This window comes from Rhinolophus hipposideros (assembly GCF_964194185.1).
Source record: "Rhinolophus hipposideros genome assembly, chromosome: X".
Classification (NCBI taxonomy): Eukaryota; Metazoa; Chordata; class Mammalia; order Chiroptera; family Rhinolophidae; genus Rhinolophus; species Rhinolophus hipposideros.
This window is the reverse complement of record NC_138046.1, coordinates 5731486-5745462: the sequence shown is the minus strand read 5'-3', so window position 1 is coordinate 5745462 and position 13977 is coordinate 5731486. Positions and strand designations below refer to the sequence as shown.

General features: G+C 37.7%; 1 protein-coding gene across 2 annotated transcripts in view; it reads left to right on the top strand.

The window, feature by feature from the left end:
* The window catches only part of BRCC3 (BRCA1/BRCA2-containing complex subunit 3), a 45295-nt gene that overhangs the window by 15000 nt on the left and 16318 nt on the right, over positions 1–13977 (top strand). For both annotated transcript variants that reach the window (XM_081042548.1, XM_081042547.1), the window contains 2 exons: positions 7024–7112; positions 8656–8711. In XM_081042548.1, coding sequence (XP_080898674.1) covers positions 7024–7112; positions 8656–8711 — 145 coding nt within the window. The remainder of the gene's footprint in view (positions 1–7023; positions 7113–8655; positions 8712–13977) is intronic.

Genomic DNA, 13977 nt, shown 5'->3' with positions numbered 1-13977 from the left:
GTATGATTAAATGTCTGATGGTGAATGATAGACAACATTGGAAGGATTAACAAGAATACGTCAGGTCTCGACTGACATCAAAATATTTGTGGTAATAAAACTATCGGTAAAAATAAAGAAAAATAACCTCCCAACGAAGCTGGTGTTCACACAGTAGGCTGCTGTGATACAACTCATCTCCAAACAGTTGTTCAAGAATTGGGTCAAACAGCCCCGGTATTAGCAAGCCTTGGGGAGAAGTAAGTGATGAATAAAAACAGGTTGATTTAAAGTATGTACAGTAAATATGTTTAATAGGAAAAGAATTCCAAGCTATGTTAAAGAATGACAAGTGAGAAGGAGTGAGATTTTTTTTTTCCATTACAGAAAAGGTAGGGAGGGAGAGGGATGTGATCATGGCGTGTGTGTAACACATTTTAATGCTTTTTATGATAAGGTAGTTAGTAGAATTAGGTTAAGTTTCAGTGGTTAAATAAGATAGTGTTCTAAACATATTTTTAAAGAGTATTACATAAATGATTATTCAACAAATTTATTGGATACCTGTCTGGAATAATACAATCATGATTTCTGCTGGCTTAGACCTTAGGATTTTGTGGGGAAGAAAAAGAAAGCACTAAGGGGGAAACAGTATAACAACAGTAAAGAAAAAGTAGAACATTTGTACCACCAAATATAAACAGGATAAACACCTGTAAAAGTAAAATCCTCGGGATTAAGAAACAAACACAATCATATGCCATTAAAGACAAGCTACAAACCTAAAGACTTGAACAAAAAATAATGGGCTAGGTTAAGCTACATGGAGAAAATAAAGGTAGCTGTTAAACATGATTAGCAAAAGGGTAAGTGAGAGAAGCTAGGTCATTCTCTAATAGAAGGCACAGTAAATAATTAAACTAACAATGTTACATTATGTTCCCTATCACAGCAATAAAATGTACAATGGACAAAGTTTCCCATGTAAGGAATGGAGAAGAAACTGTAGATGAAGTAGAAGAGCTGGATAATTCCAGAGCACTCTCAGAATTGTCTTCATTCCTTCAAGAGTATAAAAGTGAATGAATGTTTCAACTTTGGGTCGGAGTTTGCAAAAGCAAGGGTGATGTAGGTCAAGCACACACCCTAACACTTTAAAACTTGATTTAAAAACACCATCAGACTTATAGAAAAAATGTAAGAATAGCATAAAGAAACAGGTTCAACAATTGTTAACCTTTTGCTAAATTTGCTTTATCATTTTCTGTCTGTATCCCTCCAATACACACACACACTATTTGACAGTAACTTATTTCTCAAGAACAAGGATGTTGGCATCCATAACCACCGTGCAATTCCTAAAATCAGGAAACTTGATACTGATATAATCCTATTATGTAATCTGCAAAACTTTTTTCAAATTTTGCCAGTTACCCCAATTCTGTCCTGCATTGCAATTTTTCCTTTGCAGTCCGGGACCCAGTCTGAGATCATGCATGGCATTTAGCCTCATGTCATGTTAGTTTCAATCTGGACTTTTTCTCATTCCCAAAGTTCTGAACTCCCCAATTTCTCCACTTTCAGCAGATAACACTCTTCCTACTTTAATAGAAGAAACAGGGGTATCGAGAAAGGAATTTTCACCATCCTCTTTAATCACCTACATATCACTGTGCACATCTTCTCCTATTCCCTCCTCTTACAATAGAAAATGTGTCCTTTCTCTTTGCTAATACCCGTCCGTCCACTCCCGCTCTCAGTTTTTGCCTCCCATGTTCTCAAAGCCTTACCCTCTTCATTATACATCTCTCTCCTACATCTGTATCCCTTTCTGCTGTGCTGGATTCTTCCCATCATTTATTTGTTCCTTCAACAAATAAGTTTGAGTGTCTGCTATGTGTCTTGCCATCTTCAAGGTACTGGGGAGAAAGCAGTGAAAGAGAGAAACAAGGTCTCTATCTTCATGGAGCTTTCAAACATGTTCAGGCCTCACATGTTGAAGCAAATAAAACAACACTTTTCACAGTCCCACTTCCCCTTCAGGTGCCTATTACCTTTCCCCTCACCTTCACAGCCAAACTCAAAGAAGCATCTACACTTATACTTTCTCACCATTCACCCACACCCCTCACCCCACTCTAGTCTGGCTTCTAGCCCATCACTATTGAAGTGGGTCTTGCTGAAGTCATCAGTGACATCCATGTTGAAAATCTAGTGGACATTTCAAGACTCCATCTTATGTGGCATTTGGCAACTACTCTCTTCTTGAAACACTTCCCAAGTAATCATGAAGAGTGTACGTAGGTATTAACAGAAGAAACTAAGCTGAGGCTCAGTGTTGAAGTACGTTGTCCAAACCAGATGGTTAAGTAAGTGGTGGAGTCAGTATCTGTGCTGAGGTTTGTATGAGTTGGGCCTAGACATTGTATAATGTCTTGCTTTTGACTGATTAAGTGGGGATAATGCTATATATGGAAACAGGAAATGGAGGAAGCATAGGTTTGGTGATGGGGAAAGAGAGATGGTTGAGTTACAGCATACCCACAATGCCCTCTCCCGAATTTTACATGTATACGAGTTTGGTTTGCAAAAGAAAAAGGGAAGTGATTTAAATAATGCGGGATACTTCATGAATCGCAAGAGACTTGGCACTATTTTTAAATTACTCTTACATCCATTTTATTGTCCTCATAAGTGCATATTAAAAGGAGAAATGTGCTTGTGGCTGTGTTCCTCATTTTTAAGACCTGCTCAGTTCTTTCCTAGAGAGTGAGGTCATTGGCACTGCTATACACAGGGATGTCATAGTGAGTTCATTTATCACCAGGGTTGGTGGGTCGAATCAGCCTCCCATTTGACAACTATAGGCTGCAACTTTAATTAAACAGTTTTTTACAGCCAGTCATTTTAACAAATTACATTTTCCAAAACAAGCATTCTGTTCTAGAGGTTGCCACATTCAATACTCCTTCGAATCATTATGAACAATTTTTTGATATTACGTTTGTAATGCCGTCTTGGTAAACAGACTTAGGTGGGAATGCTATTAGGACAAGGGATAGACTAAGTGAAGGCTAAACTAAAATGTCATTGATATGTGATGGCGATCTCAGGGCTTGTATTCTTAAAAGCCCTTGTGTATATTGTCTCCCATTCTTTTAAAATTCTTTATTAACAACTGGGGCCTATAGTTGCTGTTTCAGGAAAAGTTTTAGTCAAGAGTAAGTGAAAGAATATGGTGTTCATTAATGAATGCCAACTATAATTTTATATATATAATGTGATGGTTCAGTGTGAGGTCGGAGGGATAGTGGATGGGGGGAAGGGGGTTCACAGTGTGAGGGATATAAATGATGAACGTCTAAGTATTACCTTGTCTTGTACACCTGAAACTAATAAATAAAAAAAAAGAAAATATCACACAATAAAAATATATATATATATATAAAAAAAAAGAATATGGTGTTTAGACTACTCCGCTTTCACACCAGGAAATGGGAGGTGTAATTCTATTATCCCTTGAGAATATTTCATTGCCCTCCACTTCTAAATGTGAACATCTCTCAGAATGTGTCTCTGGTGTTTACAAACAATATTTTTCATATCACGTGGCCCCTGAATGCCAACGAACTACTTCATATGGTACGCAACTGAAGAAATAGCGATCTGTTCTCATGCTGAAAGGAAAACTGGACAGCACAGTACCAGATGTCCTCTTGGATGGCACTAATTTAGACTAAACTGTATCTTATGGATTTGGCACTTAGGAGGTGATTTTGAAGTAATTAAGATATCTGAGGGAAAAAATTTAAAGTAGGGTAAGGGGCAAAGGGAGTGCCTGTGGGATGGGGATGGGGTTAACCTTTTAATATGATTAGGTCTCATGGAGAAGGTAACAGTTTAGCAAAAACCTGAAGGAAATGAGACAGTTGGTCATGTAACTGTCTGGGGGAAGAGTGTTCCCAGGCAGAGGAACAGCCAGTGCAGAGGCCCTGAGGAGGAGTATGCCTGGAGTGTATGAGAAAAAGCAAGGAGGCAGGTCAATGTGCTTGGAGCTGAGTGATGAAGGGGGAGAGTGATAGGAAATGAAGGCAGGGAGGTAATGAGGGTACCGGGAGATCTGTCGTCGGCCATTGTAAGCCACTGTGGATTCTTTTACCCGTGAGATTGGGAGCCATTGTACAGTTCTCAGCAAAGGCATGACATGATCGGGCTTAAATTTTCAAAGGATCACTGGATACTGGGGTGAGAAGAGACTCTAGGGTAATGGCAGGCTGTTGCAGTGATCCAAGGCAGAAGTGATGGTGGCTTTGTTGAATCATGGCAGTAGCTGAGGAGGCAGTAAGAAGTGATCTCATAATGGTTAGGTTTTGAAGATAGAACTAACAGGATTTGCTGATGAGTTAGGTGTAGGGTCTGAGAGAAAGAGCGGAGTCAAAAATATGCTCCAGTTTTTGAACACCTGGAAGGATGGAATTGCTGTTGATTAAGATGAGGAAACGTTGGGAGGTTGTAGATTTTGTGGGGGAAATCATGTGTTTGGTTTTGGACATGTTGAGTTGCAAGTGTTTGTTAGGCTTTGGTCCATAAGCTGTCTGTGGTTGATGGGATAAGGAGCTTAATATTAAACATAAATCGGGCCGGTCCGGTAGCTCAGGCGGTTAGAGCTCCGTGCTCCTAACTCCGAAGGCTGCCGGTTCGATTCCCACATGGGCCAGTGGGCTCTCAACCACAAGGTTGCCACTTCAATTTCTCGAGTCCCGCAAGGGATGGTGGGCTGTGCCCCCTGCAACTAAGATTAAACATGGCACCTTGAGCTGAGCTGCTGCTGAGCTCTAGATGGCTCAGTTGGTTGGAGCGCGTCCTCTCAACCACAAGGTTGCCGGTTCGACTTCCGCAAGGGATGGTGGGCTGTGCCCCCTGCAACTAGCAACAGCAACTGGACCTGGAGCTGAGTTGTGCCCTTCACAACTAAGACTGAAAGGACAAAAACTTGAAGCTGAACGGCACCCTCCACAACTAAGATTGAAAGGACAATGACTTGGAAAAAAGTCCTGGAAGTACACACTGTTCCCCAATAAAGTCCTGTTCCCTTTCCCCAATAAAATCTTTAAAAAAAAAACAAAAACATAAATCACCTCTGACACTAAACACATAGTTTAGTTCAGCTTACATTTTTTTCTTAACTCTTTTGCTGCATTCATTGATTTCAAGTTTTTTTCGAAATGTGTCAAAAATCCACAAAAGCCAAAAAAATCATATTTTGACTATTTTATGCATTTAATAATAATTTGAGCTGCTTCATATATAAATGACATTATTTCATGTCTAAAAATTTCAGATATATTTATTGGGGTTTATCCTACTGTCGTGGCAAAAGGGTTAAGACTATCAATGAAGGAAGCAGTGCATTAATTTGCTTTCCAGCTCAAGCTCTTATCTCCTTGTGAACAAGTAGCAAATAGTTCACGGACCTGCTACTCTGTGTAGCACTGTATTAAGACAACCAAGTCAAAGTGTCAGGTAGACAATTGGATATATGATACTGGAGTTTGGAGTAGAAGTCAGACTAGAGTTTATTGGGTGTGAGCTGGAAGTGGCCAGTGTGGAGATGAAGCATGAAGCCATGGAACTTGAATAAAATCCTCCAGGCAATGAGTGTAGCTACAGAAGAGAAAAGGACTGAAGGCTGAACCCTGGGCATGACAATATTTCGAGAGTGGGAAGATGGGAAGGATGTAGCAGAAGAGACTGGAAAAGATCAGCCAGGAAGTTAAGAGAACAGATGGGAAGAGTGAGAGTGTGAGGCCAAGTGAAGACAGTGTTTCTAGGAAGGAGCAATCAGGTCAACTGAGGACCAGGACTAGATCATTGGTGATTTTGACAAAAGAAGTTTGAGTGGGATGATACGGACATGAGACTCAGCAATTCTTCAACAATGGTCGTGGATGGAATGGAATGGAACTCATGCTTATGAAGGACCTTTGATGTGCGAGGCACTGTGCTAAAAAATCTTGCAATTTTTAAAATACGAAACCCTGTGAGAGTAGGAATGATGTTTATCCTAATTTAACTGATGAGGAAATAGGCTTAGAGGTATTAAAATTTTTTTACCAAGGTTGTATTCACAGTACGGAGACCATTTATACAGTGCTACATATTTCAGCAACAATTTTAGCCAGTATTTCCTTCATATTCATTTCTGGGTCCTGTTTGGTCTTCCTCGTTACTTAGGAAGATATCGGAAGAAGTCCCAATCCAGATCAAAAGGTATAAATGCAAAGGTTTCAGAACAAATTGGAAATGAAGTGGGCATAAGTCCCTGTACCAAACCATGTTCTGTAGTACTTTATTGTAATAGATACCTAATCTTTCATGTCCTTAATAAACAATGATCTGAAGACTTCAGATCTTTAAAATTAGCCTCTATTCAGTTTTCGGTAGTCTTTGAACTAAACCTTTCCAGTGTTGTTATGTGGTGCCTGTTTATGATTTCCTTTTCAAAAATCATATACCGAGGTTTTGTTTACGCCCTTGAATGTTGAATTTAATTCTATCGCAATCACTTCTATACCGTGGTTTCCTCTGTAATAATTCTACAGTTCCATTGTTTAGTATCAAGTCCAACATATTAATTTCCCTAGAAGATGTCCATCAAAAGGTTTACTCTAGGAAGTCTTTTTGTTTCTTCCAATGCCTTGCTTTTTCTTTGTGTGCTCTGGAAGAAATTATCAAGTTTTAGGGGGCTAACTGAAGTTTTCCATTTTTCTCTTTCTATGCTACGTTTCATAGCAGGGCTAGTCTTGGGCTAGGCAGCCTAGAGTTATTAATACGTTTTCTTATTTAATTGCAGACTTCCTGTAGTATTTCTCTATCCTAGTGAAATATTTATACTTTGACAATCATTTTATCCTTAGGATATATCCCTTTTCTGCCTATGAAATCTGAATCCTGGGAGGATTGTATACCATTATTATCTTTAAATCTTCATGTCTGTGAGATACAGTTTATTGACAACAGATTTTTATTTTTGTTTATTTGCAGATGTTCGCACACAAGCCATGTACCAGATGATGGATCAAGGCTTTGTAGGACTTATTTTTTCCTGCTTCATAGAAGATAAAAACACAAAGGTATTGTGTGTGTGTCTACAAATGTGTATGTGTGCACGTGTATGTGTGTGTATTCACACACACACACAGAATGGAGAAAAATCTTTTTGCAATTTTAATAGGGTGGCCAGGGAAGGTTTCAATGAGAAGGGTCATTGAGTCAGGACCTGAAGAAAGTGAGGGAGCGAGTCTTGTGGATTTCTTGGGGGAAGAGCGTTCCAGGCAGAGGAAATAGCCAGTGCAAAGACCCTGAGGTGAGTGTGGCATGTTCAGGGGACATCAGGGAAGTCACTGTGGCCGCAGCAGTGTGAAAGACTGTGACCCTATGTCCCAGTGCCTCTGTGAGTCCCAGTTTTACCCCATTATCCCAGTCTCCTATTCAGTTAGCACACTTCTTGGAAGTGTCCTGGTTTGGACGATAACTCAGTTGGTCACTCTACAATGAGGTCTGAAAGCTAACTGGGCCAGATCTTATAAAGCTTTGACTTTGGCTCTGAGTGGGGAAGCCACTAGAGGGTAACTGTGTGTTTTAATGGGATCTTTCTGATTACTGTGTTGATAACAAACTGGACAGGGGCTGGAGAGGGAACATGGGGAAGGAGGGAGTATGGAACCCATGGCATCCATGAAAGCAGTTAGAAAGGTATTGCAGTAATCTAGCAAGAGATGATGGAGGTTAGACTGCGGTGGTAGGAGTGGAGGCAATAAGAAGTGGGAGGATTCTGCCTATATCTTGATGGCTAATAGCAGTAACAAGTGCTACCATTTATCACCAATTGTATGGCCTGTACTTACTAGGTGTTTTACATACATACGCTCTAACCCTGACAGCAAGCCCATGAGGATTATTGTGATCCGTAGTTTATGGATGAGCATACTAAAGCTGAGAGAACTTAAGCAGCTTGATCAAATGGCTAGTCTTGCCATCCTCTCTTCTTTCATTCATGCTTCTGTTTGAATTTTATATTCATGTCAGGAGATTTTGCTACGTGTCAGTTTAAACCAAAAGGAAATTAGTATTTAACATCATAGGTATGAATTTTGTCAAGAGTATCAAGTGTGTCCTATCATTTACTACATTAGTTATATTCTCAAAATCTGTGTTAACAATGAATATTCTTCATAAAAATCACTCTTCTGCGAGTATTAAAGTTCAGTATTTTGAACTTTATTCTGCACTTGAAATGCTTTTGGCTTTGTCGTCATAAGCTTATTTGTTGTCATTATAAATAGTTGTTGAATAAGCTTGTCAGTTTCCAACAAAGCAGTTTGAACAGTCTCGTTCTTAGTTTTCTGGTTCTCATGTTCCTGAGTAGTTCTCTGCTGTCCCATGAACAGATGTTTTATTGTGGCCATTTCATGTTGACTGAGTTATATGGTCCTTCTTACAGAAACCAATGTGTGGCATATTACATCTTTGTAATCTCTTCTAAACTTCCACTTTCAGAGTGGACTTTGAGTTTTAGGGTAGAGTCTACTAAATTGCTTTTCCTTTTTAAAAGTTAATCCTTCTCTCTGTGACCCTTCTTTCTTTTTTGTAATTTTTATTTATTTTTTTTTGTAGACTGGCCGCGTACTCTACACTTGTTTTCAATCCATTCAGGCCCAAAAGAGCTCTGAGTAAGTATGTCAGAGATGTATGTATGTATGTATGTATGTATGTATGTATGTATGTATTGGTGGGTTAATCTCCAGTCTAGGAAATCGATTGTTTTGTTTCATTTTATTTCTCTCACTGATAAGACATTAAGAATTCTATATTCTTTGTGTCCCCATTAACATCTCCGTAAAGAGTTAGAAGCTCTTTAGCATCTTGGGTATCGGGAATCTAGAAAACTAGGGTTATATAAGCAGTCTTTTCATTGCAATTGTGTTATCACAGTCCTGTCCCACATTTCCTTTCTTGCAATTATTCTATTTAGACTGCACTGCTACTTTTCCTTTCTCTGGTGAATTGTAAACCAAAGACTGAGTATGAAGAGTATCTAGATTTGTATAGACTATTGTCTTTGCTGTGCCATAGACTTGATTTTAGAATTGCAGTATCTCATTTAAATGTTTGCATAGGTTACATTTAAATTCAATTCTACCTAAATTAGAAAATCTTAATTTAATATCTACTGCATGCCAAGCATTATGATAGGCACTGAGGATGCGAGGATGAAAGCCAAGTTCATTATCTAATTGGGAAACAGAAGCAAAGACTGTCTTAAATTTTGTTCTTATAATGATTGTTATTATTATAGCATTGTAGCAATGTTTGAAATAGCAATGGATTGGAAAAGACAGGTGTCTGTCAGTACAGAGTGATTAAATAAAGTATGATGTATCCAAATGGATTAATATGTAGCCATTAAAAAATGAAGAAGCTCAGTAGTAATACAGAAATATTTCCAAAATACATTGTTAAATAAAAAGGTGAGGTACAAGAATATTATATGTAGCATGCTATTATTCATGTAACAATATGGAAGAGAAATATGCATGAACACACCAGCATACTTGCTTAGAAGTATATAGAATGTATGGAAGGAAACACATCAGTCCCTTCAGCAGAGAGGAAGTGGGAATGAGGGAGTAGGAGGTGTGGAGACTTCATTATATCCTTTGCATAACTTGGGAATGTTGAACCATACAGAAGTGTTGCTTAGTCAAGAAACTTTAATTTTTAAAATTTTCATCAAAGTGATAGATGCACATGTGTAAAAATATCAAATGGTACGGAAGAACTGACAGTAAATAGTCTCAGTTCTCAGAAGGAACCACTTCTTTCTTCTTTTGTTTTTAGTTCTGATGTTTACTCTTTGATATCTCTAAATAATATACTTTTGATCCTCTTTCTTGATTTACTAATTTTAGCTATTATCTATTCTTAGTATTACATTATTTTGCTCTTAGAAACTTAAATAAAGTTTGCCCTTTTATTTATTCTGTCAACAACAGACAATAGACAATGTCTTTTGGCTCCCTACTGTTACTTGCAGTTTTACTGTAAACCTTTATATTTTCATAGTTGCAAATATTTATGTTCTGTGTTGTAACCGTAATTGTGTTTCCTGTGCTATGTTGACTAGTTTATTCTAAGAGTACAAAATTAAGTGTTTATATTATGATTATGTAAATATTAGTCCATGTACAACTACACAGTGTAATGTAGTATACTGTGATTCTATTTCCTTTCTTGTATAGCTTTGTGCTTTTTCATAGTGTTTTGGAATGGCTTTTTTCTCTCCTTATTTTTCTACCTTTATCACCTCCCTGAGCTCCAGGTTCTGAGGAGTAATATAAAATTATTTGGATTCCCTCCTTTTCCTAGGATTGCTCTCTGAAACCCTCCAGCTTCCTACCCTAATCCGGTCTCAGCTGACATCTTGGGATTTTCCTTCAGTATCCTCCTAGGTTGGATCTGTTCTCTGGATTTCATGTCATCTTTCTTGGATCACTGTCACTTTGCTGTTAAAAACCCTCTAGTAATTTCCTACGAAAGGTGTGCATTTGAGCTAAACCTTCTGAGTTAGTGCTTATCTGAAAATGTTTTTATTCTTCATTAATAACCCTAATGAATAAAGAATTCTAAGTCGACATTTTCCCCGTCAGAACTTTAAAGGAACTGTTTCATGGTTTTTAAACATCCAATGTTATTGACGAAGTCTGCAGTCCAATTCTGGTTCTTTTGTAAGGGACTTTGTTTTCTCTGTCTCCCTCTCTGATAGCTTTTAGGACTTTCTTCTTGAGGTTGTGCAATTTTCTATGATATAGTTAGAGTGTGGATATTCTATGAGTCAAACTACTGGATGCTTTCAGTCTGGCAGCACTTGTCCTACAGCTCTGGAAAGTTCTCTGCTATTGTTTTCTTTCGTGTCCCCAGATACAGCAATCCATAACCTACCCAGTGCCTGGGAAGAGAACATCTAATTTATAATTCAGTCCAATCCCATAATTTAAAGTTTGTCCAAGTTTAAATCAGTCTTAAGGGGATAATCTCTCATTCTTTCAATTACTTCCCTTTCTTGTCATGTTTGGCTGTAGGATGACATCTGAAGTGTTGGGGAGATGATGTAAACAAACTTATGTTATAGGGAAAGGAAACTTCCTGGTTTTGTGCTGGTTTGGGGAATCAGGGCAGGAGTTCTTCTATTCATGGTCAGTGCTCACATTCACTCACCCAATATACTTCTCCTCTCTCATGGACATGAAACCCTAACATAAAGAGATACCTTAACAGCTCCTCTTTTATGACTCTCTCCCTCCTTCTCCCCATAAGTTAGTAGGACAAATGCGTCATACCATTTTCTCTATTCTTTGATAATTTCCCCTCCTGTTTTCCCTCCCTCTTTCTATAACTATTAGTCAGATGTTAAAGATCCTAGATTGACCACAGTGACCCCTTTCACTCATATTTACTGTCTCTTTTTTTTCTAATTTCTTAGGTATATTCTTGGTTTTATCTTCCAACTCATTTATGGAAGTTTTAAATTTTTTTTAGCAATTTTATATTTTTAATTTCCAAGTGATTGTTTTCCTTGTTTATTCCCATTTCACAGTATCCTGGTTCCTGGTTTATTGATATAATATTGAAATGTTACATTTTCTTTTGTTTTTTTTTTTCTTCAGTTATCTGTTTCTTTTGTGGTCATTTCTTTTTTTATTAGTTTCAGGTGTACAAAACAATGCAATAGTTACACATTTCACCCCTCACAAAGTGGTAACCCCCCGCCCCCAATCTACTGCCCCTCTGACGTCGTATATGGCTGTTACAGTTCCATTGACTCTATTCCCTGTGCTGTACTCCACATCCCGTGACTATATATAATGTGTTTCCCTGAAAATAAGACCTAGCCAGACAATCAGCTCTAATGCATCTTTTGGAGCAAACATTAATATAAGACTGGGTCTTATATGTTATATTATATATAAGACTGGGTCTTATATGTATACATATATACAACCCGGTTTAATATAATATGTAAGACCTGGTCTTATATTATAGTAAAATAATACTGGGTCTTATATTAATTTTTGCTCCAAAAGATGCATTAAAGCTGATAGTCCAGCTAGGACTTATTTTGGGGGAAACATAGTATATTAAATTATAGTTGACATACAATATTATTCAGCTTCAGCTTCAGGTGCACAGTGCAGTGGTCAGGCATCTACACCGTCCATGAAGCGGTCTCCCTAATAAGACATGTGCTCATCTGTGTGGTCATTTTTTATTGCTTTTTTTTTTTTATCTTTCTTGTCCATACTCTTTTAAGACCAAGGCAACAAAAAGATAGTTGGTAACTCATTATTTGTGGCCTTAGTTTGTTAACAGGAGGTTTTATTTTAGGGTGAGTGGGTTGAGAGCCTGCCATATTTCTTAGGGATCACCAAATGTTAGATTTTAGGTATCTTACTCTGGGATACCAATCTTAACAAGTGTTTCCTCCTAGATAGTTTATTCTGTTTGTTAGGAGAACACGTTCTGCTGCTGCTATTGGTGCTAATGATGATAAAGATTTTGGCTTAAGAATGGGAACCTGGTTACTAACCATTCTGTGTATACAGAGGCTCAATCTTGGAAGAACACAAAAGCAGAGTAACTAGAGTCCCAGGTTTTTGGCAGGAGGACGAAAAGGGGTCATCTCCAGGAAATCAAGGGAGGAGTGTGATAAAGCAACTTCATAAAGTTGTTTATGAATTTCTGGGCTCACTCTTAAGCCACGTGTGCATGGATCTGATCCCAAGTGGCATAATTGAGAATTGAATTAACCGGTAGATTGCCATATAGGTCTCATATTGACCTCTGGCTGATGCAGGTCAGAAAGATCTGAAGAGCGCTACAGTCTCTGAAAATTGAATGGACATTGGAAACACAGTCCACTATGGAAATTTCAACCTGAACTTAACTATGCAGGTTTTCTGCTAAAACAAAAATAACAACATTCTCTATAGAATACAAGGAAGACCCAGTTATCTCTTAACACAATATTCAGAATACATAGGATACAATTCAGAATTACTTGGCATGTGAAGAGCCACAAAAATTTCAATTTGCATAGAAAAGGATAATCAACAGAGGCAAACACTGAGATGACAGTGATGTAGGAATTACTTGATAAAGACTGTAAAGCAACTATCATAAATATTCAAAAAAACAATCACAAATACTCTTGCAACCAATGTTTAATGAACCAAGTGCAAACTTTAGAATTTTGAAAAGTAGTATAACACTGCTTCCAAGAACACTGGATGTCTTCCGTTTGCTCTTTTCTATTTTTGTGTCTTTCAAGAAAGTGTTCAGTTTTTCTCATGTAGATTTTACACATTTCTGGTTTAGGTTTATTTCCATTTTATCTTTTTTTCTTTTTATTATCCCAAATCACTTTATTTTTAAAAACTCTAAAATGGAGAGAGAATAATGTGATTGGTCCTTGAACATCATATTCACAGTGAGAGGATTTTATAAGTTTGAATACAAAATATCTTGAAAGAAAGTAAGCTCATTGTCAAATCCCTTATGTGACCCAGTACAGTACAGTGTTCAAATCAGGTGAATGTTTACAGTGGCTATATATTTTATGACATGATTTGTCTAAAACCTATCTCATATACCTTTGAAACAGTAAATCATAAATGAATGTCACAGAAAAGTAAACAAAGTAGATTGTTAGAGCTAGCAGAATTCTCACCTTCCCCATCTTGAATATATGCAGCATAAGAAGGAATGAAGACAGTTTGAAGAACTTAAGGTCCCTTTGAGATTTCACATCTAGCAAGAAAGCACTTTGCTGATCATAAGCTTTCTTTCACAGGCATACCTCAGAGATATTGTGGGTCTGGTTCCAGACCACTGCAATAAAGTGAATATCACAATAAAGCAAGTCACGTGAATTTTTTGGTT